The 27,618-nt window shown below is 40.2% G+C and overlaps 3 protein-coding genes across 3 annotated transcripts; 2 read left to right on the top strand and 1 right to left on the bottom strand.

Moving 5' to 3' along the window:
- Nucleotides 1–615: 615 nt before the first annotated feature.
- TRAPPC3L (trafficking protein particle complex subunit 3L) lies at nt 616–16,531 on the bottom strand. Its single transcript, XM_048297335.1, has 5 exons — nt 16,443–16,531; nt 14,499–14,596; nt 12,949–13,048; nt 2,599–2,784; nt 616–1,569 (listed from the first exon to the last, which is right to left on the bottom strand). The coding sequence occupies exons 1-5, from the start codon at nt 16,482–16,484 to the stop codon at nt 1,450–1,452; spliced, it is 546 nt and encodes a 181-aa protein (XP_048153292.1). The 5' UTR covers nt 16,485–16,531; the 3' UTR covers nt 616–1,449.
- On the top strand, nt 3,522–12,595 carry LOC125322930 (calcium homeostasis modulator protein 5-like). The gene is made up of 2 exons (XM_048297334.1): nt 3,522–4,068; nt 6,421–12,595. The coding sequence occupies exons 1-2, from the start codon at nt 3,529–3,531 to the stop codon at nt 6,808–6,810; spliced, it is 930 nt and encodes a 309-aa protein (XP_048153291.1). The 5' UTR covers nt 3,522–3,528; the 3' UTR covers nt 6,811–12,595.
- Nucleotides 16,532–16,645: 114 nt separating the features above from the next.
- CALHM4 (calcium homeostasis modulator family member 4) lies at nt 16,646–27,618 on the top strand. Its single transcript, XM_048297333.1, has 3 exons — nt 16,646–19,622; nt 20,329–23,297; nt 24,083–27,618. Exons 2-3 carry the CDS (start codon nt 22,740–22,742, stop codon nt 24,485–24,487), a joined length of 963 nt encoding a protein of 320 aa, XP_048153290.1. The 5' UTR covers nt 16,646–19,622; nt 20,329–22,739; the 3' UTR covers nt 24,488–27,618.

A 27,618-nucleotide genomic window follows, 5' to 3' on the forward strand; every position in this document is an offset into this window, starting at 1 on the left:
TGCCACATCTTACTGGTAGCAGGTAACAGCAGTTGGGCTGAGACCAAGGCTGGGTAACAAATACATTAGGTTTTGTTCCCTACAAAATTGTTCACTTAAAGCTCCATTACACTATGCCACCACTGTACTACACTATTAAGACAAACAAAGGGAGAGAGATTATCATGAGGACTGTACAGATCTGGTGAGAATGAACCCTGGTGTCACCAAGGTAAGAGATGCCCCCACTTGGCATGATTAAGATGTAGACAGACTGAGGGAAAAATAGGAGAAGAAGGTACAAATCACAGTGATATAATCAGAGTTAACTCGGGGCTACACTGAACTTAGTTGTTGGTATTTCAGTTTAAAACAAGCATTTTGGTGAGAAGAGGGTAAGCTGGCTTTGTGGGTAGGGTGCTGTGCTAGGACCTGGGGTTTTGTCCAACAGACAAAATATCCAGACATCTTGCATTACACCTAAGAACTTTAAACCTATCCTATAGCTTGGGTCTCTGTGAGGCTGCTCCTCCTCTACTTCCCAGTCATGTTGTCGTAACAAGTCCACTGCCAAGAGGAAGATGTTCAACAGCTCGTGGTGAAGTCCAGGTAAGAGCAGACAACATGACCACCAAATCAATTGTGTGGCAATCTCAGAATTTTTATTCAAGTTTCCTTGGGCAGGTACAGATCCACAGTGGCTACACATAACATGCATCATGCTCTGTTCAGTTTGGTCACAAGATCATTGCTCTTGGAGAGAAGACCGATATGGCTCCATAGCTTGGAGTGACACAAGCGTTGCTGCGGTTGTCGGAGTGCTGCAGCCTGGTGCGTGCACAGGACTGAGCAGGAGTGCCAGCAAAACTGCATGTGGCACCTGAAGAGCTGGAAGGAACACAACCAGCTCCTGCCACCAGTGAAGACCCATCCCTCTCTGGTTTCAAAGACAGCCGGAGGTCTGGTGTGGAGGACAATGAATGGCAAAGCATTACACATCAAAACATGCACCTGTCAGCAAGACACTGCATACAGCAACCACAGCAGATGAATTTTTCATAGCTAACCACACACAGCCAAGGAAATAAAGTGCCTCTAGCAGCCATGCTTTGAAACATTACTGACAAACAAAATGGGGAAAAGTCGTCATCTTTATCTGAAAACAGTTGATATACAAATGAATATTTAGCACACACTAAATACTGAGATAAAACTGCCATTAAGCTCAAGAGCATGGGTATGTGAGAAGGAAGGGCAGATCATTTAGATCTTTTTTACTGGTATCTGTGTCATGACAATTAACACTGCTCCCCCCTGCCTTGCCCCTCCTCTTTGCTGCCCAGCTCTCTTCACCTTTCAACCAGGTGACTGGTGCAGCTGGCTCAGCAAAGCCATTTTTACCCTGCATGTCTTCTTCTGAAACAAAAGGCACAAAGTACTCCTCAGCAAGGCTTTCTCCCAATACTTCTTTCATTTGTTCCTTCTGTGCTTTCTGTCTTCAGGCTTCCTTAAAAATGTAATTCCTATTTCTGTCACAGCATCTCCCTTCAGCCTGTCCTGGAGGAAGGTAACTTCTGCTGCTAAGTGAACCTAGAAAGAATCAGGACTGATCAGTTAAGCAAAGAAATGCCCAGTTTTCCACCCTCCTCTGGTTAAATGAGCTTTTTCTCTCTCACCACAAGAGGACCCCCTTTCTCAGGTTTCATAGGAAACAGATAGCTTTTCCAACTAAGCTAATACAAAGGAAGTTTATAGACACTGGAATTTGTATAATACATTACCCTTCATCCCAGTGCTTTGCTTTCTTCTGAGACCTTAAATTGCATACTTGATAATTTAGTGATCACAGAATTTCCTAGTCATGTACTAAGACTTATGACAAAATACTTTTTAAAATTAGTCTTGTATCAGATACTATAATTCTGAGACTGATGTATATACATAACACTGGTTGAGTTTTTTTTATTTGAAATATAAGATATATGTCAAATTGGATATTGACAGAAACATAAAGCAGGCCAAAAGTAATCTCCCCAAAGAAGCTCTACAGGTCAGAAATTTTCAAATTATGCCCTTTATTTATTTGTTTGTAAAAACCTTAAATTTAAGAACAAAATTTGGGTTGCCATCTGATACACTTCTGATGCTTTGGTTTTAACATTATACTTATCCACACTTTGTTCTCTCTTTCAGCAGGTACCACAGTAACTTGAGAATATTATTTATCTTGATGGATGTGGAAAGAATCAGGGATGACTATGACTGGCTACAGCTGTGCAGGGAAGTGTGATAGGCTCCAGGAACAGTGGAGGAACCCAACATGTCCCTCTGTCCTTCCACTTTAAGTGTTACCTGGCTTCCGGATCCCATCTGGCTTTTGCACCCAAATCAGCCACTGAACAGACTGAATAGCCAGGCAGCGACAGTGTGGAAGTGTCTATGTGCTTCTCTACCTCAGGATCCGGGATCAGCCTTGTCCTCTTTTGTCTAGATACAGACATTTAACCTGAGAGGTTAAACAATACTGTATTTCCTACATTTATCTCAACAAGTGATTTTGTTTTCATGTGCTTCTGGGAATTAACAAAGAATGGAGAAAAGAGATGTGCACTTCCTCACCATTTCCAAGGCACCTCGAATCACCCCACAGAGGAGGTTACAATAGCAAAGTGATGCTCGTTCTGCTGGCAGCTCCTCCACAAAGTCCACTAGTGGGTTTTTGTCCAGAATTAAGGAGAATTCATTCCCTGTGGCACTACTGCAGCTCACACTAGGGGTGACCCCAAGGTACATCTTGAAAGCAACCTGCAAAAGAACGAAACTCTGCTGCTTGAATGTGTTGTGCGCAAACCAGAGGTGAAACTTTAGGAAGCAGCATCCCTTAGACCAATTTTGGCAAAAAAGGGGGGAGAGCCAGACAGGTTAGAAATCAAGGTACATTTGTCTCTTCTGTGATCAGCTTGAGCCAGCGATGCAAATCTAAAACTATGTGATGCCCCAGGAAAACACAGCAGAGAGCTGTTCTTCTTTGATGTTCCTACATTTACAACCCCACACAAAGTGGTTTTACTGCTATCACTCGTCTGCTTGCAGACTGCTTTCAGTCATGTCATACTCCCTTGGGATCATTAGCATCTGTATCAGGTCATCCACTACCTTGCCAGCAACTTCTATAATCACAGCTCAAGATCTCCTGCAACTGGCCAAGTGCGTGGTTTTTTTTCCTCTGATCTCCACATCTGCAGTCACTAAAAAAACAAACAGCCCACTAAGAACAACAACGCCAGGACTGCAAACTGGTTTCAGAGAGCACTGCTTGCTCTCTTTCCACTGCCGGTGAATGCCACCGTAAATGTGCAGCGTGTGCGCTGCCAGCGGCGCGGTCCCTGCGAGCGCCCTTCCCGGCGGTGACATCACGGCGTTATCTCGGCAGGGCGTGGGCAGCGGGGAGCTGCGGGCTGCGCTCCTCGGCAGAGCTCTGCCCTGCTGCGCGCCGCTGCGAACGAACGGAAACTGTCTTGATTTTCACCTCTTCAGTGAGTATCAGACATGGATGCTTTCCAAACAATCCTGAAGTTCTTTATGAACAGGAAAACCGCTATAGGGTACAGTTTTATGGCGCTGCTGACAATGGGAGGTGAACGTGTGTTTTCTCTTGTTGCTTTCAGATGCCCTTGCAGCAATGAAAACTTCAGGTACGGTTTGGTATTTCTCTTCTCGCCAGCTCTTGTTTTGCTAGTTATTGGATACTTCTTGAACACCAAGACCTGGAAGCTCTTTACAGGCTGCTGGGTGAATCCCAGGAAAATATTCCCCAGAGGAAATGTCTGCCATTTCTTTTACGTCTTTGGACAAATCACTTTAAATGCTCTGGTAGCTCCAGTGATGTGGCTTTCTGTGGCTTTGCTCAACGGGACTTTTTACGAATGTGCCATGAGTGGCTTGAAAAATCCTGCCTATTTACACGCAGTCTGCCAGAGCAAATCGGAAAAGTGCTTTGAAGAGCTACACAAGGTAGCCTGTGACAAAAGCTCCATGCCCTTTTCAGAGAGTGACGAACTGAAACGAACACTTCAAGCACAGTCCCAGGTAAGAAATCTTATAAACAAAGAGCACTATCCAGATTGTACTGCTGCTGTGATTTATCTGTGGAAGATCCTGGTGACAGATGTTATGTTAAAACTGTTGGCTTCATGTAAACAATGTTTTGGCAGCCTTGCAAAATACAATCAATCCATCTTTTGGTTCAGTTTGAGCTGTTCCATATTTCCAGGGCAGGGTCAATAAGACCAGAAAACCCAAAGCTTTCTTCCTCAATGGATTGCTGAAGAGGAACAAAAAGCCCAACTGGATTGTTTAGGAGGCTGAATTAACAGATGTCACCCCATTAAAGGGGTCTGTCCTATTAAAAAATTCATGCTACAGTCTCCTATTTTAAACCACTGTGATAACTGTACAGAAATCTTAGGTCACTAACAGCAGAAAAATACTGGAAAATAAGATTCGTGAAATATTTTTGACTGCTTACATAATGTGTTTCTGTTTGTGTTCCTCATTTTCATGATGCCAAATGTGAGCATGTTTTTGTCCTGCTTGGAGGAAGTGAGAAACAATAAAGCAAGCAGATCATGCAAAGCTGAGATCTTATTACATTTTACAACATTTGTGCAATACAGTTTTGCTCTCTGCATTGTAATGCAAATATATTCAGGGACAAAAAATCAAAACGGTGGAGAGAATAAAATTTAAAAAGGCTACAGAAAAGGGAAAACACTCTGTGGAGCCAGCAAGTTTTTTCAGGAATTGTTTCCATCTGGAACAATTTCCTCTCCAAGAGCTGGTTTTATTTTCAAGTCCTCATGCAAATAGGACAAAGCCTGCACTGCAGACAAAGCAATTTATTTGTTAGTTTTAGAAGGAAACAACAAACAGTGCTTCAGACTTTGAGTTGTATGTATAAGAAATAGTAAAAAACTAGTGATTTAGTTTCAACATGAGAACATATGAGTTCATTTTCCAAACTGCAAGAAAGTGAAAAATTGCTAAAAAGAGCAATTTCTCAAATACCCATATAAATCATCAGTCAGTACAAAGTGATTGGGAAAAATAGAAGAAAGCTCTAACTATTCTTCCAAGAGAAAAATAGTTCCTAAGAATAGTTGTTTGTCAAGCTTCTCTCTTTCACAGACTTTCCTGAGGAAAGTTTCTATATTCCATCAGCTAAATACAGATTTTTACTGGTGGTTATTTTTTTTAACATCAGTGCAAGAGTTCACACAAGAAAGGCTGGAGCTCTCCATATCATCTCCATTACAGCATGGGAAATCAGTTCCAGTTCATACAAGCCTCTGAACCCTAGAATATTTGTCCCACACTGGAACTTCTCCCACTGTTTGAAAATAAACATTACTTTTTTTTTTTTTTTTTTTTTACACATTGCAATGAAGTAGAGGAGTAAAACTATTGGCTAGGCCAGTGGCACAGGCAGGAAAAAAATATGTTCACACTTCTGCTCTCCTTAGGGGAGAACATCCTACAATAACAATTTCAAGCACATTTTTCCACCCTCTCCCCTTGCTGAGGAAGACATTCTGGAAGCAGGTCTTTATTTTAAAATGTTCTTGACAGAATTTTGTCAAAATCTGAAGCTGCTACAGAAAGCAGTTGAGTGATGCTGGAAAAGTGTATTTCAGCAAAACCAAAATTCTCTGAAGATACAGCAACTATTTGTAATCAGTGTGTAGATGAATCAGGTTCTATTCCAGTGCTACCAAGACCTACTAATGCACAAGCTATTTCTTCCTTGTCATGCCCTCCCTTCCTAGCACTCTAACAAGATTGGACAAAAAAGCAAATTTTAAGCCAGTTTTGACATAAAGATTGCTTTTCACAGCAAAGGATTGATTCATCAAAGTAAACAAAGGTTCAGAAGAATAGCACAGATTTTGGTGAATCATCAGGCAAAAGAATTGGGGAACACTTAAAATTTAAGACCATCTTCTATATTCCTCTTAGTTAATTAATGTAGTTGTTGTGCTGGAGGTTTTTTTAGATTAAAAAGAAGTCAGAAAACAACACATCTAATAGTGGTCACAGTTTAAAAAATTGGTTGATCTAGGACAAAAGTTACTTGCCCTTTTTGGTTTTATAGTTCCTCATGATTCAAAATAAGTAATTCTTGTTGGGTAGTTTTATGTAATGCTTTCAGGCAATATAAAACATTTTACCCTTTACCAAAGAGACACCAAAAGGAGCACTACCGGGAAGCCTCTATGCTGATGGACTTTTTCTTCCCTTCAGTCCCCATATGGATGTCCCATTAAGGTCAATGCCAGCACCGAATGCAAACGAAGTGTGGTCACTCTGTCAGACATTTGTGATTTAAGTAGCATTTTCACTTGGGTCTTTTTAACCTGAAACTGATTTCTTTTGCCTTCCCAGATTTTAGGCTGGTGTGTGATAGTTACCACAGCTCTCCTCTCCCTGCTAACTACTTGTTGTGCCAGCTGCCAGTCAAAAGTCAGCCACCTTCAGCTGATGTTCTGGAGAGTGTATGAGGGGACGGAGAAGGAGCAACTGGAGCAGATTTTCCAGCTGTATGCCACAAAGCTGAGTGAGAGAAACCTGAAGTGCTTTTTTGAAAACAAGGAACCAGAACCCATTTCCCTGCCAGCTTTCCAGGCATGGGAAGATGCTTCCCAGCTCTACTCTTTCAGCAGCAGCAAACAGCATTACAGCATGATTCACAGGCTAGTTGAAGAAGGCCAGAAAGGAATCAATGAGGAAAGAGAGACAATGCTGGACCTTGCTGACAGAAGGGAAATACCATAGATCAAGTATATTTTCAGCTTTTTTACATCTTGTTAATATGGCATACTTCTAGATGGTCCCATCTCTATATTTTTTCACAGTGGCCTCTTTCTTCTTCATCATGTTCCCTCCCAGTTAGATACTTGCTCCAATAGGACGGAATGAAATTATTTCCCTACATGAGTGAAAAGGCTCAGTACTTCATGGCACCCAAGGTTCAGGTCACTGGCTCTGCATCAAGAGCTGACAGCACAAAGAAATGATTAATGACTTCTACAAGAGGGTTTTAACAATATGCTATGTAAAATGTGCTATAGTGTGCTCGTCATATGTAAGTCAAGAGACTATCAATACATTAAGTCATTTAAAGTTTGTGAATATAATAACAGAAGATGTGTGTGGCTTTCTGACAGCCCACAAAAAGTAAAGGTTTTCTGTCCAGGTCATTTCCAGGGCAATTGCAGGTACAGCTTTGTATTGAGGCACCAGTGATCCCTCAAGGCTTCTCTGTCTTTGGATGTTTTGCCTCTGTAGAACATCTCCCTATTATCTTCTCCCACTCTAGATGTTCTCTTTGTATGGCTATAAAGTTCTAGTTTTGAGCGGCTTTCAGGCTCTGGGTGCAGCCTGTAGTGCTATGTAATATGTTTGTACTGGGCCTGCAGCCAGAATACAACAGAGGGCCTGGAAGGAAATTCCACTTTTTAAGACAAGAAAATATTTTTGCAGAAGACTGACTTTTCGGTTTTTTTGAATATCCTAGGAAAACTTAGTGTCTAGAGCTAGAAGAACCAGCAGGTGAGGCAACTGCACAGTCAGTGCCTCTGACAAATGCATTTCACCCCAGAGCCGTATGCTTTACCTCACGCACTTGGAATTCATCACGTGGCTCTCAGGGCGTTCAGAGTATTCGAAAACACTGTATTAAAGGAGAAAAAAGTTACTTTCCCTGGGGTGGCTGGGCAGGCTTTTGTGCAGCATTTTACTGCCAGTCTCACCGAGTCTGCAAAGAATCGTACTTCTGCTGTGCTTGAATCATGCTCTTCTCAACAAACTAGGGTATTCTGCCCAGGTCTTCTCATACTCATTGTGCTTCTTCAGCAGGTTAAAGCATCTATATGCATATACAGGCCATTACTCTTGATGAAATAAAATCCAAGCGCTAATTCAATTCTCTGCTTAGAACTCTCTACGTTTTCAAGACCTTTGAGACAATGTTTCAAAGTTCTTTCATCCCAGATGACCACTTAGCAGCACACTTACAACATTATACGCCTAAATGCACGTGCTGCAGCTGAAAGCACAGATGCAACACTGCCAAAATGAAAGTCACAACAGCAGATGTGTCTGACACTGTGCCTGGCACATACACCAACCATTTTCTCCCCAGGATCCTCTCCTGCTATAGCATCTACCTACTTCCAGGCTATATGACCCTTCCTATTTGTCTGGTTTTATCTTTCCTTATGAGAGCTGCCCCAACATTTTCTGTCCAGCCCCATTTCACCTCCTCCCTGGGCCAAACTTCCCTTTCCAAAACTGTGTTTCCACCTTCTTGCTCGGAAAATCAAAGCAAGTAGGGATGCATTGGGGACGACAGCAAGTAGGTTAATGAGTTGATCAAAGAAATACGGAAAACAAGCAGGTAGATGTAAAGATAAGGCCTCCAGTGCAATATAATAGCTGGGACATAGAGGCAAAAGCATAGCTAGTAGAGGAAAGGGTGGGAGGACAGAGTGATCCCACTTAGAGCTTCTGGCATCCTCTTTTCCCTCAGAAGAAAACTTAGGGCTCTGCACCTGAGTAGGCCAGGCCATCTGAAATGGCAGCACTTCCCAGCCCTATCTTCTGCTTTATTGTGGAGGGGCAAATCCAAGGTGAATTCCCCTCTCCTCTTCCTTCCCTGCTTCATGTTTGCAGGTAACTCATGTTGAGAGTGTCTCCACACCCAAGGGCAGCTGCTGAACGTTTTGTGCTGCAATGTGTGCCTGATAGGAGCCCATCTTTCACTGATCCTCATTCCCAGGGCTGTGTGACTCATTTATCTCACCAAAACACCTGTGACTTAATGGAATTTCCATGTGTGTCCTAGAATACTTCTATAAAAACAGACTGCAGTAACAGCCAGTTTGACCCTATGTTTTCAAGTGGAATGTGGGTTTGGCAAATTTAACTTTGTCCTTCAAGGGCCTATTGAAAAAGCTGCTCTCTATCAACATTGTCCCCAAATTCAGCAGCTACCGTGGCAGCTCAGAAAGAGACAGACTGTTGTCAACACTGTCCAAAACAAACTGGGGAGAGAGAGGAAAAAAAAACAACAAATAAAACCAAACAGCAAGATCAACACTTTCTACTGGAAAATTACATTTTGCATGAATTCTGATACCCATCAAAATATGAGAACACAGGAAAACAGGAAATGTCTGTTCAATGTTCTGTGCTCTGCCCCTCAGTTTACTCATTAAAATTCTCTTAACTCTTCTTCCACTACACATCTGCTGCTCCATCAAACTCAAAGTCTTTGTTATAACAATAAAGGCTTTTTAACCATGCTAAGCCCTCATATGCTTTAAATTTAGTTTCAGCTGTATTTTGCATTATGGTATGATGAATCTGTCCAAATTCTATTGTTAAAATTTCCTATGTAAAAGAGAACTTGCACGGAAACTATGCAAAAGAAGTAGCTGGTTTACAATGCAGCACCAAATTAAGGCCAAATTGCAAAGCTGTAAAGTGAAAATTGTGAAAATGTCTTGGCAGGAACAATAATTTAAATGCATCGATAAGCAATTCAATGAATATAAAAACATAATTTTTTTTAAACCAGGCTATAACTGGACAGCAACTACTTTAAAACTACCAATTACAGCTTCTCAGAGGATAAAACAAAGGTCTTTTCAGTCTTTGTGACTCCAAAAGACTGGAAAGTAAAATGAATGAGGTGGTTTAGAAGCTGCATCCCATAAATCTGTCTCATATTTCTATGAAGCTATGGAAGAAAAAAGAATATCTGTTTAGACACTTACAGAGGCTTGCCACCAAAATGATGCCCATATAAAGCAAAATCTCACTTTTGAAAATGTTACTTGCAGCTCTATGACATTCTGTATTGCTTAATGAGAAAATGAGATCTATGCAGTCAGAATTAAAAATGTATCACGGCCCTTTTTCAAAGTCTCAACCAGCATTCAATCTCTCTCAAGCAGCAAGAATAAAAATCATTAACATTTTGATGGTGCTTAAACACAGTCTAGAATTACTGAAATATTTGGGAAGCCACTCACTTATCAGTCCCTCTCCATACTACTTGGGACTTTTCACTACCAAACATTTTATTGCATAAGTCATGATGCCAAGAAAGTAAATACAAACTGTTAAAAAAATTAAAACCATGATTTCAGATGGCATAATAGCAAGATTAATGAAGGACCAGGATTAATCTCCTTAAAAGGAGAAAAGCAGCCAAAATAATATTTCTGCTAGCATACTTTTCATTCTTAGTATTTTTCCAGTCAGTGTTTGCAAAGAGGAAGATGCATTAAAGGTCTTGCCATCTGTTGCCAATTCCAAACTTCTCTTCTGAACTTTTCTTTACTCTTCACAGTGCAGCACTTCAATGTTCTGTTAACTCTCTACCACTGTAGACTATATTACTCAGCACAGCCACCTGCTTATGCGTTTCCCTCTCCCTGCTGAGATCTGAAAACCAGCATTTACCAGCTTCATGAATTCTGCCAGCTTCTGCCAGACCTTCAAACTGGCCATATGTCAATATACAGGGACCTTGTGTGGCAGCACCTTCCATGACAAGGGGCATCACTTCTCTTGTCCCACAGCTCTGGACTAGGGGGTGACATGGTTGGATTACCCCATCCCTTGTTATCCCCAGGGAGGTCTCTTCAAAAAGCTCCAGAGATGTTTATTTCCTGCATTCACAGGGTACTGAGGGTCTAAAAGAAAGCCCATCTCTGCAGCCATTGCTTTTCAGGAACAGATCCACCCTTAGGCACAGCACTGTTTAATCCAGCAGTGGAGCCTCCCAGCCAGCACCAGCTCGCTGTGGACCAGAGGGTGTGGTCTGGCTGCTTCCAGCTCTGGCACACACAGACATCTCCTGGTGCTAGAGAAGGTAGTGTACAGATTAGATCTAAAACCAGAAGCTGTTTTTTGCAACTCATTTGATCAGATCAATTATATCAAGGTCCTATGAGGAGGAATTGAATTAAACTTTTGTTTTTACAGTATTATAGAGGAAAATTATCACCCTCATTTCCAAAGTAATTCTCAGTTATACTCAGATCTAAATTCCGAATCCCATCTTGGACATTACTTCTTCAGCTGGGCTTTGTTCTTAGTATCATTCCTTGATTTGCCAGAAAGCCTACTTTTACATGTCCTGTTTAATCTCTTTTTTAATTCAATCCCAACTATAACCATGCCAAGTCACAGGACCAACACAAGAAGTCAGTGAACACCATGGGAACTCAGTGTAGAAGGGCTCTCTTTGGCTCCTCATCAAAACCTGTTGGCCCTTCTCCAATCCTGTATAAGGTAGCAGTAAGCCCAGGCTTTGCAGTCTGAACCAGTGGTGGAAGTTTTAAGCTCCCAGTCACTGCCTTAGGTGCACCTTTTCTCCAGTATTTATTTCTTGATCTGGGAAGCTGGCTTTGTAGTCCTCATATTATGTTTTTTTTCTTTTGCTTCATCTCTTTCCATTTCCACAGGGAACACCCACAGCCTTACACACTTTGTTTTCCAAAGGACTGCAGGATAACAGCTATGTTAACAGCAGGTTTGGCTCTTAACTACATGAATTGCTTAACTGTCTTAATTACTTTAACTTTGAACTGGTTTTACTCATCCTCAAACAGATTTATACCTGTGAAGACTTAGTGCAGTTAAGTATTTAAGCACTTTCTCCTAGCTGGGAGCAATCATGCTGAAGTGTTAAGGAGATGATGTAAACAGCTTCATGATTCTGAACTAAAAACTTTAGTAGAGTATTTACAGTTACTTACTGGGTCACTTTCCATGTTTTGTTGGTATGTGTCTCAGACAAATGTGCTCAAAGATTAATTTATAATTGTTTTGCCAAAGAAAAGTGAAAATGCTGTCCATATCGCGTTTTGCCTCAGAAATGTTATACTCCTACTACAGAACTCCTCTTTCAGTTTGCTAAAAATAGTCTTTTGAAGGGACACTGTGTGCTTTCAAGTTTGTTCCAATCTTTCCAAGCAATTTTTTACTTCTCTTAATAAGTGTCTTTTGAAGTACAACCTGCAGAGAAATAGTGTCTTTTTCCATTGTTAATTTCTCACTGTACTTTGCTGTTGAATACCCTGTACTTAAGAATGATGGTTCAACTCTAATAATGCACTTGTAAGGAAGGGAACTATGAGGAATAAGATCCAGAAAACCAGATATCTGACATATATGTGAAAATAAAGTACCAATACCACCGGAAGAAGAATGTAAAAGTGAACAAAAATGTGATTTTTTCAGCCTGTTTTAATTTTTTAATGAGGCAGTGTATTTTAAAACAGTGATTTAAATGCTGCTTGTCTCACCAGTTTCATTCAGTTGTCCTCACTGTCTCCAATGGATCCTCTACCCCAGCTCAGCTGCTTACCAGGATGAACTTTATTATATATCATTCTTATTTAAATTTCTCTTTGAAATTCCCTGGAATTCTAACTTGCCAATGGGGGCAAAAGTACATCTTTAGAAACCTGTGTCTTTCTTGTCTGACAGAAGTGTGAACAGCTACTGAATTAAAGGGAAATTTCCACTAAAGCAGATGAAAGTATAAGCTCTGATTTTATCTTTTTGATTTTATTATTAGGTTTGTGGGTAGTCGGGAAAATGTTCCTCTCAATTTCTTTTCTTACAGTTCTTCTTTGCTATCACTGAGGTTTTTCTTTTTGCAGAAAATCCTGCAGCTTATTCTTAATATTATGATTTTAAAGTTAAAAGATCTCTAAGAGAATTATGGAGATGATGAGAGGAGACAAATGGCAGAAGTAAAAATATCAAATTTTAAGATCTGTATGAGATGGTCAAGACTTATGCTCCTAGGAAGAGAAAAAGGAAGGGAATATATGATTCTAAGCTAAAACCACTGAATCTGATGACACTTTAGAAAATGCAAACCTCATTTACCTGTGCAATCATGTCTGCGGTTTCAGAGTAACTGCGGCACTTTTTCACAGCTGAACGAGCCAAAAAGTCATCAATCAGCCTTATGCCAATGCTGTATCCCCTAAGGAGGAAACAAGGAAAGGCAACATTAGATCTGATGTCTAATGTGATGACAAAACCAAAAAGTGGGTTTGGCAGCGTGAAGACTAAAACTGCAGTATGTCACGTGCCTAGAAACAATTAGGTATTTATCTATTGCCTAAGTATCAATAGCAATAACATTGGCAAAGGTGTAACCAGCATTGAGCAAGGTTCGCACTAGTGACATACAAGACTACTTAAGATACTTTTCAACCTTTATGCCTTAGATTTGCAAAGTCAAATTAATAACAGATGGGTAAGCAGCTACTTGGCAAGTGTACAGTGAAGAACACCCTTCTCACTACAGACTATACATGTACACAGAGAGAGAGAAGTACACTGTCTCCAGCTGTCACACAGCTGCTGAGCTGTGAGGTTTTTTTCTGAAGCTGGGCTGTTTTCTTAATCACAGAAGTAAAGAACATATTGTTTTAATGAAACCTGTCATTATATTATCAAGTCTTCCTCAAAAAAGAAGATTTTATAGAAACAACTGCAATAATGAAAACATAAGGAGCAAAATCTGCCTCCACATATTCCAAAACTGCTCTCTAGTAATTTCTACCATGGCATCATTAAAAAACTTTGTGCATTTTTTAAATATATGATTTTCACCAGGGCTGAATGAGAGATGAATATAAAAAAAAAAATCTGAGGGATGTTATCCCTTATAAGTTTGTGAATAAATTGCTTTTCTTTTTTCCAACAATGATTTTTTTTTTTTTTTCATTTACTCTGACGGATAGTTATTGGACTACAGCCAGTTTGCAAACTTTCAGGTTACTAGTAAAGTGGTCAGGTATTCTGTCCACTGTGGTTGTTGTAAATCCATTTTATATGTCCACTTTGCCCACAAGCATAAGCCTTACTGTTCTGCCAAAGACCTTACTATATCTTCTTGTTAACCAGCTCAAAAGCTGTTTCTTGCTGATTTTCCATGATGTAATTATTTTTATGGTAGTGAATATCAGGATGACAGGGTTTGTAAACATAGGATCTTCATTTTCCAAAGACATTATCCATGTGAAAATCCATCCTTGTTGACCTTTTGTGCTATCTCACCCCCTGCTGTATGATCTTTTAAATGTGAGAGGCCCATTTGCCCCTACCCCACTGAGGGATACAGGATATGAATTTCAGAAGATTATATTAATAACTAGCATAACTAAAGAATCAGCAAGGAACAAATGTAAGCCATAGAAACAATCCTGACACTTTTCCTCAGAGAATTAAAAAGCTAATTGTTGATCTTAATTCACAAATTAGTGCTATTTCTGTTGACCGAACATTGAAACTTTCCCCTGTCTTCTCTGTAACCATAGACAAAATGCTGGAACTTGTAAGATAACAAAAAAAAAAGCTGAAAGGTAATATATATATGTAAACAAATAGCACTATGGATAAAACCAAACATTTGAAGCAATACTTACATTCTATCTAAACAAGCGTTGACATCTTCATCTTTTTCATAGTCCTTGCACAGCTGGGCTACCAAAGCCCCATATGTGAGTACAAAAAGTTCTCTGCTCTGTCAGAAAATACGAAAATTGAAAACGAAGCAAACTAGAATCCAACTTTTCCATGGTTTTGAGCTGCTGCTGTATTAAAAGCAAGCAAAATAACATTTACACTAATAAAGAAACTTTTGTCCATGCATGCATAATCACTGAAATCAAGATTTCTAGTGGGACAGACTCTATATTGATCCTCACTTGAGTATGTAAGGGATTTGCTTACCAAAAATACCATTTCTTGGTATACTCAGAGTTACCATCATCAGGTGCATTCTTGCATCTTATGAGTGTATGTTGGCTGGATTGACAAATGCTGTCTAGTGCCATCCAAGAATAATGACACACAGCGGCAGGAAGAGTAATAGAGGCAATGAGCTTTTAATCCTTTTGCAGTAGGAACAACAGTTCACAAAGGTAGGGTTGATCTGATTCAAATCATTAGCTGCTTCCTCCAAAAAAGTAAAAAGTAGACAAAAATTCAGCTCAGAATAATGAAAAAATACTATAATTCAGCACAAGTGTAAAGAAGAACAACAAGATGAAGGGGATGGGTGAGGATTACAGCCCCTTGCCCAAGGAACATGGAGAGCAACTGAAGATGCCAAAGGTATATCTCTGCACTGATCCTGTCACAGGCACTAGTGTGAGGTCTTCAGCTGTGCAACAGTCTGGAGGGAAGTTTCCTTCTCTCTCTGCCCTGCCAGATCACGTCCATGCACTGCAGAACTGTCTGTATTTAGCAGGAGTAGCAGCTGGCTTTTAGGCAAGAGATTAGGCTGACTCTTACTAAACTTCTTGGACACGAATTAATTAAAGGAAGTGCTACAGCCCTGTGGCATGTGGTCAGATCAGAGCTGCTTTTTGTCTCTAGCCTGTAGAAAAATAATAGTGAATACTAATGAAAACAATAGAACTAATCACACTAGCAAAGTAAGAACAGCTTGGTGGAAAGATTTCTTCCTGTTCCTTTGCATCAGAAGTTTGATCAGTGTTGCTGTTTCAACAAGTCACTGTTCAAAATCTTAAGCAGAACCATTTTACAAACTCATTTTGGTGGTAACTCGTGCTTAAAGTAACATGGTACTCTTGGCCAAATTCTCATTAACAAGTTTTCAATGGAGTAAATTGATGTCATACAGGTCCTGTATTATTATTATTGTTCAGCAAAAAGTCTCTGTTGTAGTAAGAAAATTACCTTAGAAAAACTTAAGCATAATATCAATATAATCGTATTTATCAGCCACACTTGCAATCCACTGGAAGACTTTTCGACCATAAACTTAGGTACATTAACTGTAATTATATTACACTCTTCCATTTCTTTTTCAGTGGAGACTTCTCTCCTCTTTTCAGAAATTGATACAACATTGTCTTAAAGCCTTCTGGAATTTTTCCACTGCCCAGTTCCTGTCAAAAATCACCATTCACCATACAGAAAGACCTAGGGGTCTAAATTCCTGAAGAAAAGTTTGTGTGGAATCGAACCATTCAAGCATAGAACAGAGATCTCCTTCTTCCTGTGTTTCATTGAATGACTATCTAACCACAGAGGTCCATAAACTTACCATGCATTTATATCTTAGACCATAAACACTTGAAGCACTTAGACCTCTGCTTCTGAACAGATTTCAGCCTCAGAAACTTTGTGCCCCTCTTTCCCAAGCTTGTAGAGAATCCCAGCATTAGGAATAGTAGCTATAAATGCTGCCAGCAGCTCTGCTCTTGTACCACCAATCTTATCCCATCTTTTCAATACTTTCAGATTGTTCAGAAATAGGAGTGTATAAAATGCATCAATTAAATAATAGGTTATTCTTACTCCATGCACAATTTTAATAACACATTACAAAAATATCTTACTATTTTGTGGTTCTCCTGCTTTCTTCCTGGTGACCGAGACATGTTGCTTGTGTAACTCCTGACGTATTTTGATTGTCAGTTTATATCTTTTCTTCCTCAAGCAGCACAGTTTTCTCTCAATCACTGTATTTCCTCTTTCTCTTCTCTTAAGTTTTCTCCTCTCTGCTCTTCTGTCTTTTGCATGAGATGTGTTTGCTGCAGTCTGTAATGCTGCTGATGCTCCTCCTATTCTCTGCGTGCACCAAACCCTTTGGGAGGAATTTGACTGGCAACAGATCTGCCACTGTCCACAACATAAATAACCACTCTGTCCATAGGAATGTTTTGTAATCAAATACACAGCTAACAGACATGGGAAGTCAAATAGAACAGCCCCAAGAGATTCACAGGTATTAAGTTTTTAGGGACAGCAAAATTATTCTGTTGTTTGTATCAGACTTTGGTGTTTGGAGAGCTAACAAAAACATCCTCTCTGAAGAATAACAACATAATTGCAAGATACTGCTGCACAAGGTAATTAAAAATTGATTGTTTTCAATCTAAAAAAGCTGTAGTCTTCTGCCAGTCCGACTGCTGTAGTCTGGTGAGTTAACATCTGTCCGAGCAGGGTAAGTGTGGCTTTTAAGGCACTGCTACCACCACGTTTGTGTAAAGCTGCCAGGACAGATCGAGAGAACTCAGCCTTCCAGAGGAATAAACTCTGTACCTGCTACAGCTGCCAGCTTGTGCAAATGGCACTTTCATTAACAATGTTCCTGGGGGTATTCTATCATTCTTAACCTGTTATAGCCCCTATTTCTTAATATCCTCCTATGAACATCCAGGCTTAGTTCGTCTGTTTTCCCCTGTGGTAAATTTGGCCTATGTGGTAGCTTAGATTTGCAATGAGTTTTGACTATGGTCACTGATGAATTTAGAAATTAATTAGGTAGTTATCAGTCCTTATAGGACTTACCTTCATATACATTTCCACTGAGTCCTCTCAGGAAAGCAAGTAAAAATATATGGTCTCCTCTGAACGACATGCTGTTATTAAATTTCCTTTAACTAATAGATCCAGTGCTAGAGTAAAATTACAGATATTTACTACTGCAGATACCCAGAAAGCATTCAGATGTGATTAACTTAGGATTAGGAAGATTAATTTACTTTAAAAAATGGTAAAGTTATGACACAATTCAACAAGGAAAAATGGGACAGATAAAAGGATTTTCAGCTTTTTCTGTGCAAAGCTTAGTCATCCTAACAGCTTTTATTTTACACAGAATGAACTGGTATTGACAATTTTACAATGCAATACCTCTTCCTTTTTTTTTTTTTTTTTTTTTTTGCAGGTGCTCTTCTGGCCCTGTAAAGTCTTGTTCCATTTTGTAAGTTAAACTCTTGTAGGTACTTTCCATATCTAAATTTAAACAAATTTTAAAAGCCAGGCATGACAATTCTCTAGATAGTTAATTGCATTTCTAAATTGAGTCTGAGATAGGTTTGTTTCTCTGATTGTCTCCAACTGGAGACAAGCACCAAACATGCCTCACATTGCAAGAGTAATCCCATATTCCACAAGAAAGTGTACTGCATTACATTTAAAAAAAAACCAAACTGTAAAAGATTATCATTAGTGTAATTTAACTCCAGTGAACCCATCGCAAAGCACTTAAGGCTACCCATAAATGAGCACAATTTTATTTATCCGGTTCAGAATACGTGGATGAATTACTTCAGCCTGCATTATTAATACCATAATCATGAAGGAACCCTGCACACCAGACAGAGCAATGCATAGTAAGGACACATCAACATCCTTTGAAAAATACATATGTGCCCACGTGTACACGAGTAAATTCATACATATATTGCTATGCATTGAGTAGAATGGACTACATTTTGAAAGGTTTGCACATGATTGAGAAAATGAAGCTGACGTGATGTGTCCAAATAAACTGGGAGTTCAATGGCTCCAGTGAAGGAAACAAGTCCTTGGTGGGCTGTCTTGAAGCCCTGCGAAAAGAATAGAGGTGGGCACATATCTGGCACCTGTTTTAATCCTGAACATATACTTCTTAGAAGTAATCCAAGGCAATTGGAATAGTGAGAAAGTTAGCATCACCCCACACCTCCCTTTCTGTCATGTTTTTCAGGAGAGAAATTTAGTCTTTAGCCCCAAGAAGGTCAGTCTGACACACTGCTTGAGCATTAGACTACACCAGTTCTCTTCATTCCCATAACACCAATAAAAACTCCACAAAATATATCCCAAAGCTCAAAAGCACAAACAAAAGTGTGCACCAACACCCTGTCTCTTGCAGTGGACTGGCTATTATGGGAAAACTGATACCTGTAGAGGTAAGTACATGATTTCTTTGGTAGCCTAACGATTCTCACAAACATGAATATCCCAGAGCAGAGTGTAATATAGAAGTAAATAATAAATTAGATATTGACTAATTAGAAAGCCTAAAAAAAAAGTGAAAAAGTTCTTTGAGCCAAAACAAGAATGCATTAACCACAAAAGGTGAGTGTCCAAATTAGTAAAATACAGGGTCAAGCTTTTGTTTGCTCTCCTTTTTCCAGATGGATAGGCCTTGCATTAAATTTTCTCTAACAGAAAATTGAATTCTTTCAAATCACAAGAAGGTAGGTGTTGAGGGCTTCAAGCTCAAAAGAGAACTTGAACACAGCTTTCTCATAGGGTGGCTGCTCTTTGACCATGCTTCCAAATAAAGCAATGCAATTGCTGTCACTTTGCTGTAGTGCCCTGCCTGGGAAGCACTCTCAGTTTGACCTGCTGAAACTTCCTTGGTTAGGTTATGTTTCTCAAGAGGGTTTTTTGAGATTTGAGTGCCTCCTTTCTGCTCTCTGCAGGGACCTGAAATCTCATAAATTTGCCTATAAAGCACAGCTGAATTCTGAAGTGAAATATGTAAGTTTTAAAAAAAATCATTAACAGGTTTCTGTTCATCCATTAACACAAAGCTTATTATGTTTTTCATCAGTGCTTGTTCTGATTACAGGGAGAGGAACTTCTCCCCTAACCAGGCCAAAGTGACCATGAAAATGACTTTGCAACCTGAATGCAACTGGTGATCTGGCAGATCACAGGACACAGGCAGTGCTCCCCTCTGCTCCCACAGGAAATCTGGCATGAAGGTCCTTTCATAGCATGCTTTCCAACATGCACAGGTAGGCTTGACATCCATGCAAACTAGAACTCAAAATGCAGTTAGAAGAGCCACAGAATATTGGCCTTTTGACTGTTGAGTGATGAAAACACGTGTGCAGGACCAGAGAGACCAGGATTCAGTCTCATCCTCCAAACTTCAGATGGAAAACAGAAGATCACTTCCCTCTTTGTCCTTACCTTTCCCTGGGCATTAAATAACAAAATCCTGGTCTTTTTCTGATCCAAAAAATATCAAAATCCTCTCAGTGGGGAAACTAAGCACAACTGGTAGAACTATGGCAGGAAAGCTGGAGAACACAGATTCTTTGCAGCATAGTCACATCACATCACTAATAATAACAGCTTTTGGAAGAAAGAGATGAGTGAGTGAGTTTTTACTAGATCAGGTGGAGAAGAGAGCTGAAACCAATCTCTCCATTCTGCCATGGTTGCTTTATTTCAATAAAAAGCAAACCGGAGAATAAAACTGTTTGCTGTGTATGGGAAGGTGAAATATGTCTTCCAATAACCATGTTTTAAAAGAAATGACAAATGATTTGCATTCCTTAAAAAAAAATAAAATCTCTTTTTCTCATAAGTGAGGTTACTGGCAGTGAGTTCAAGCTTACAGAGCTCTGCAATATGAAAAGCAAAACCATGACTAAGGTTTGTTCATGCATCCTATTTGCCTCAGATGTCAGCTATAAGCATCTTTTTGCCTCACAGGCCAGCCGGCTGCCACCTCAGGTAGTGGTATTTTGGATTGCATCCAGTCCTCACTCTTCCTGGGAATTCAATAAAGAGCCTAAATGTCTATCTCAGGACCTGGGTTCCTCTGCAAAGGCAAGTACTTAAAGGTTTGATGTGCCACCCAAGCTCTTAATTGGATCCAACCCTGTAATTTGTCCCATAATAGGATGACCCAGCAGGATCATTTACGGCAGAGCATGAAAGCAAATGCCAAAGAAGTGAAAATGCATAAGTACAAAGTTGTTGTATTGATTGTAAAAATTGCCTCATTCAACAGCCTCAGGCTGACTATTAATATTTCAGTGTTGGACACCAGTTTCACATCTAATGTGTTTCTTGAGTAAACAAGTGATGCTTGGGAAAGCCTTCCTCCCTTATAAACAAAATAAGACACAGGTTCCCAAAGAAATCTCAGAAGGAATCAATCACAGATTTTAAAATGAACTGAGGCATAATGGAAGACTCTTATAAAATAATTTTGTAATAGCCTGATAGGTTTATTTCACTTTTTTTTTTTTTCAAAATATAATGTCACTAGTACTGAAAAAAATTATTGAAAATCCTGTGATACTGAAATAAAATGAAGGTATAAAATGGCAATATTCAGACAGATCTGGGATTTCATTGTGCTATTACTCTGTCCAAACAACTAAGAACTTAACAACAAGTTCCAGAAAAGCTGCGACAAAGTGCTGCTGGATGTTTCATGTTTCTCTACTGCTTTTAATTTTGTGGAACAGTGTCACATTGTTTGAGAGCCAGTTACCAGCAAAGACCTCTTTCTCAGATGGTGGCTGGGGACGAGACATGCAGATGTCCACCCTAAAAGTGCACTGGAGAAACAGGGTCCTGCCTAGTGAACAGCGAGACATGCATAACATGCTACCCCTGTGTACAACAGCTGAGCGAGTGTCTCTGCCATCCAAGCAGACACCATGGGTGCTAAAACCACTGTTTGAGATGAAACTTATTATTAGCAACCCTCTCAGCAAGGGGAGAGAAGAGGCTACGCAGACGGACACTATTATATCACACAACCAAATTCACACATGCTGGAGATAGACATCTGTAATGGGAAGACAATTTTCCCCAAAAACTTTCTGGCTAACTTTTTTTTTCTGTTCTTGGTAAGAATGTTTATATGACAGACAGTCAGACTTTTCAGTACTTAAAGACAAGTATTTGCATATTCAGATCAGCCTAGGTTATGCAATGCACAGAACTACTGGATAGTGTGGCCATAGAAAAAGTGTGGTCCAGAGAAATTCATCAGGAGTGAAATGTTTTCAGCTTTTCAGGCCCCTGCTTAAAGCTTGATTTGTGAGAGATGCTCAGAGTCCAGGTCACATATCCCAATAACCAGAAGCTAGCTTTGGAAACGCTTAATTGAAAATTTTCTATCTCTGTCCATGGAATGGGACTGGCTATACTTGCAGAAAATCTTAAAACTTGTAATCACAAGCACACTATATAAATAAATACCATCTGGCTTGACATTTTGTGAAGTGATTAGCAGATTATATATATATGTATATTATCAAAAAAAACCAAACAAAAACCAAACCAAAAAAAACCCAAACAAAAAACCTCAAACAAAAGACCCCACCCAACTTTCCAAAGGAAACGTTCAGCACCATCAGGATAAGAGACATGCCAGCTTCTTGCCACCTAGAGGTGAAACGCTAAAATCCTCATGGTCCAGCAGCTAACTACATCTCAGACTCCAGTGTTTGGAGAATGAATTGCCCCAGAACTGACATCAAATGCAAACAGCACTGGGATTCCAAACATTGTGCAACTTACGGAATATTTTCTAAGTTTATTTTAGAGCACAAGCATTTAAAATACTTCATTTTTTAAAAAAATCAGTCAATTTGCCAAGGATTTGTTTGGATGATCTTTTATGAAGAATAGCTGGAAGGCTCTTTTTTTTTTTCCTAGTCTCATGCCATGTTTCTGCTAATTACTGTTGATTAGCAAACAGCAGCTTGGCAATTAACCTTGGCAGGTTAGCCATCAGTTTGATAGCACTGCATGTCATCCAAAAGGTAGGGGGAATTTATTGTTTATTTCAGACAATTAGCAAGGAGCTGGCAGAGCTCACAACAGCCTAAAAGCTCGATTTTCCAGGACAGCTGAGATAAATTACTGAATCAATTAAAACACATCAGTGGATGTCTGCAAGCATACTTAAAGCTAGCATAGAAGCCACTGAAAAGTAGTGGGAGGAGAAAGACTAGCAAGGGGGGGTTTTTGGGGGTTGTGTCTGGTGGTATGCTTTTCAAGCTGTTGGTGCTTATTCTGCTCTGCCATTAACACTAGTTAGATATAACTAAAAGCTAGTGTCAACTTAAAGCAAAAGAATCTGGTAAAGTATAGGGTCTAAAATGACTTTCCTTCCAAAGTGGTTAACTTTTCTAAAGGGCAAGGAGGTTGTTATCGCCAATGCAATAATTGCAATCTTGACAATTGGTGGGCAGCAACTCTTCTCTTTCTTCACATTCAGCTGTCCCTGTCATGTTGGACAGAACCTTATCTATGGGCTAGCTTTCCTAGGAGTGCCTGCACTGATCCTTCTGATTGTTGGCTATGCCCTGAACAACCAGACTTGGAGGCTGGTTATGGGCAAAAGGTCTCATTTTGAGAAAGTGACTTCATCAAACCGGTTGCTGAAATGCAAACTGGTGTGCTTTGTCTTGTGCAGCATCACTGGGAGGGCACTGGTTGCTCCAGTCACATGGCTTGCTGTCACCCTGATAAATGGCTCATATTATATCTGTGCTGTGAGTGAGTATGTCCCTGTGTATTACTATGGAGCTGCTCCCAATGTTACTGCTAGTGAACGCAGAAGGATACTGGCTATGTTTCCCTGCAGTCAGCTGGTTCCTCCAGAGCTGACCCGGGTGAGAGATGAAGTGATTCTCCTCCTCCGATACCAGTCACAAGTGAGTAACTCGTGTTGCTTCTGTTGCCTGTGAACCTGATGATGAGAGAGGGAGCTAATTCAACAGGCAAAGCCTTAGGATAAAACAAGATCAGTGTCCTCTGTCTTGAGTGCTAAATCTCTCTGTGTTTTGAAGCCCACTTTTTATTTCAAGTGGAACTGAACTTTAGGTGTATATAAACCACTACTTCTGCTTGTCCCATTTGTTACCTGCTACCAGAAGATGTACTCTTCCTTGTGTAGTATCCTAAAAAGTATTATTAAGTAAGATAAATGGAAGCTCTAGAGCCAGGGAGGGTATAAAGTTTCTTCATTAAAGCAGAAGAAACATGTGACTAAGAGGCCAGGCTGTGAGAGTTTTATGTGAACCCATGTAAAATCTTGGGTTTTAGATCAGACTCAATTCTAAAGTTTTGCATACTGGATAAATAATAGGGGGAGCATTAAGTTGTTACTTAGAGAAAATTGGTTTTAAACAGGCTATAAGCTTATACAGTCTAGGAATTAGATGGCTTATCTTCTTACAATAATAGCTGGGAAAGCAATATACCCAAAACCCAGAACTTCCTTAAACTTGGCAGGAACAGGTGATTTTATACCACACAGCTGCCTCCACTATGGACTGGGTTTGGTGATGACAGATACTTTCCAGGCTTATACCTTGTTAATGCTATTATTTAGGAAAAGCAAGTAAAGATCATATTACAGATTTTTTGGTGCTCAGAAGTTACCACTCTGAGTATTTTCAGCTCTAACAGTTATTTTCCTTTTTTTTCTTTCTGTAAGGTGGCTGGCTGGCTTTTGATTGCTGTGGTAGTCATCACCGTGTTCCTTTCCTACTGCCTGGCAAGCTGTTTCTCCCCACTCAGCTTTCTACATTTCAGATACTGGAGCAGCTATGTCCACAATGAGCAGGAGCTCTTTGATGAGGCGACAGAGCAGCACTCCAGGCTCTATGCCATGCAGCATGTGAAGAAGTTCTTTGGCTTTGTCCCAGGAAGTGAGAATGTAAAGGAAATTCGTATCCCATCTCTCAGGGAGTGGCAAGCCATTTCTGGACTGGCCTTTCTAAAACGAGTGGATGAGGAACACTATGATTACAGCCTCCTCCATGACTGGGCACTCAAGGAGCGTGCAAATGGAAAATATCTAAGGATTGATGAAGGTGCTGGGATCATAACACAGCTCTGAAGATCCAAGCCCCCACAATACTTTGCAGGAAAGCAGGAACCTGTCTAGCTCTGTATCAGACCTGAGCTGCTCTGGAACTTTCTAATACAGTATTACATTGATAGAGAAAGTATGTGAGCAAGTGCATCTTGTTAATGTAGCCCTTTAGCACATGCTTAGAGATGCCTTTACTGGTGGCATTTTGACTCCTGTGGGATATTGTGATCTATGCCTAGATTAGGGTGGGCTATTTCAAGCTTCAGCTCTCTGCTTTCTAATAGTTGTGCTAAAGGATAAGTATGTACTGAGAAAGTTATTTGCAGATGCTTTTTTATGGTTTTTTTTCTTTCCGTTAAAAGGATCTTTAATAGGTAGACCTTGATTGGATTCTATGAATTGGTCCATTCTGTATAGAGCAAGGGCAGCTATCCAGCTTTTCCTTAGTGACAGCTAGCAGAAATGACTTATTTCTCCTCTTCCACTTTTTTTTGTATCATATAAGTAAACTACACTGAGCTAACTACTGGTTAAGTCTGGGGCTACAGTAGCACATAGGAAACACGTGGGGAATTTTTATCTTCAAAGGCTGAATTTAGATACAATGATGAGAGAACTTTCAATTCTGATAAAGAGATTAAAATCCCCACTGAGGCACATGGTGGAGGTGTATAACATATAGCAGCTGCATGAACAAACACTTGACATATGGCAAGCTGAGTTGAATTGTATTCTGGCTGAAAGCAATAGCAAGGTCAGTTTCCTTTCTGGAAGTATTTCAAAATCTCTAAGGTGTTTGTGTGTTTGCCTTCTGTACAAATAGCAAATGAGGGTGGGAAAAATCTCAGTCTGTGCAGAAGAGTTTGCTTTGCCTCTGTAAACTTGTAATTTATACATATACTGGGTCCATGAATATTTCTGTGACTAAAATCTACTGAATTTTGTGAAAGAAGGCTTAATGATGTTTTTCTGTTAAATCAGTTTGGTATGATGGGATATACTCATCCCTTAACACACAGATGTTTCTAACTCTAAGGTGGAGGGAAATGCATACCATAATTTTTTTAATCTTTCCTGTGTTGCCTTGCTATGTACATGTATACATGTGGGCTCCAGAGCCATATGCTACATGATAGGATGCTATCTGCTACTAATAAATTACCCCAGGTGCTTGAAATGGAAAAATATAATTATTTAGTACATTTAACTAGAAAATGCAGGAGCCAGAGCTGCTCTGTCATTCCTCTCTTCATCTGGATAGGGGAGAGAGAATAGAAGGATAGGGAGAGATCACTCAGCAATTACTGTCAAGGGCAAAACAGACTCCACTTGGAGAAATTACTTTATTACCAATGAAATCAGAGTGGGATAATGAGAACCAAACCCAAATCTTAAAGTACCTTTCCCCACCACCTTTCTCCTTCCTGGGCTTAGTTCCACTCACAAATTTTCTCTCGTCTCCTCCAGTGACACAAGGGGCTGTGTGAGTGAATGGGGGTTGCAGTCAGTTCATCACACATTGTCTTTACTGCCCCTTCCTCCTTGGAGGGAGGGCTCCTCACACTCTCCCCCTGCTCCAGCATGGGGTACCTCCTTCCAGGAGACAGCCCTCCACCGACTTCTCCAGTGTGGGTCCTTTCCAGAAGCTGTAGTTCTTTATGAACTGCTCCAGTGTGGGCCCCTTCCATGGGGTGCAGCCCTTCAGGACCCACCTGTTCAAGGGTAGGTCCCCTGCAGGGCCACAAGTCCTGCCAGCAAACCTGTTTCTGTGTGGGCTCCTCTGCCCACAGGTCTTGCCAAGAGTCTGCTCCAGCACAGGCCCCCAGTGGGGTCACAGTCTCCTACAGCCATCCATCTGCTTCAGCATGGGCTCCAGGTGGATCTGTTCCACCAGGTACCTCCATGGCTCGCACCACGGGGTGCAGGGGAATCTCTGCTCCAGAGCCTGCAGCACCTCCTTCACCAAACTTGGTGTCTGCAGAGCTGTTGCTCTCACACATTCTCACTCTGACTGCAGTTTCTATTGCTCAGGCTCTTTTCCTCTCTTCTTAAATCTATTATCCCAGATGTGCTGCCACCATTGCTGATGGTGCTCAGTCTTGGCCACTGGTGGGTCTGTCTTGGAGCTGGCTGGCATTGGCTCTGCAGGACACAGGGGAAGCTTCTGGCAGCTTCTTACAGAAGGCACCCTTGTAGTGCCCCTGCTACCAAAATCTGGCCATGCAAACCTAATAAAGGGTAATGGAACTGCACTGTTTATGTGAAGTCCTTAGGAAAAAAAGTACCTCTAGTAGTAACACAACTTCTGATTTAATTTTAAAAAATATTTGTGTTTTTTTATTTAAGAGGGAACACTGTAATCTGGAACACATGCAACTGATTTGTGTACCTGAAAGCTTTGATAAAAAACCCCTATGCTGATTTCTGGATCCAAATGACAAAAAACTGCTGTCTTTAGTCTATGTGAATTATTTCAATTTCTTCTATTGTTTTACAGTACTATTATAAAATGATGCAATATTTGTAGTTAAGAGTGAGCCATAAAATTATTTTAATTTCTTGTACACCTAATTTTTAAATTAAGCTTCATGGTTTCTGATTTTGTCCTGGTTATTATTTGCCCTGTATTTTTCTTAATAGTATATAATTCAAAATACTGAGTGGAAATACTAACTGTATCTGTCACTGTGAAGTCAGCCTGCCAATAGACTAAGAGACTATCACGCTGTTAGCATAAATTAATCTATAGTACTACAGCTGTAGTATTTTAAGTGATTTGGTGTATTTCCCTTTACTCCTCTGCTCTTTGAAGCATGTAATGGATTGGTAGTGAAGGCGCAGCTTTCAAATGAATTTGTGATTACAGACAAATCTATGAGTCGGTACACTTGAAGAGTCAAACCGTGCTTGCTAAAATGAGTCATCTTACCTAAGAATCAACTTAGAATTCCAGTTTGCTCACTTGAAAATTATTCTTTTTATGTCCATGGTAAAAGTTTTCTGGAAACCCTGGGCTTATAATACGTATCTGTGGGAAAAATGCCAGCCATGGGGCCAGGAACCTGATGCACCTTAAAACTACTCTGTGTACCAAGTACCCATCAGGGTCTGCTGTTGTTTAACCCTCGACAGTCTTAAATTCACCCTTGCAGGTA

The sequence above is a fragment of the Corvus hawaiiensis genome, chromosome 3, assembly GCF_020740725.1.
Source record: "Corvus hawaiiensis isolate bCorHaw1 chromosome 3, bCorHaw1.pri.cur, whole genome shotgun sequence".
NCBI lineage: Eukaryota > Metazoa > Chordata > Aves > Passeriformes > Corvidae > Corvus > Corvus hawaiiensis.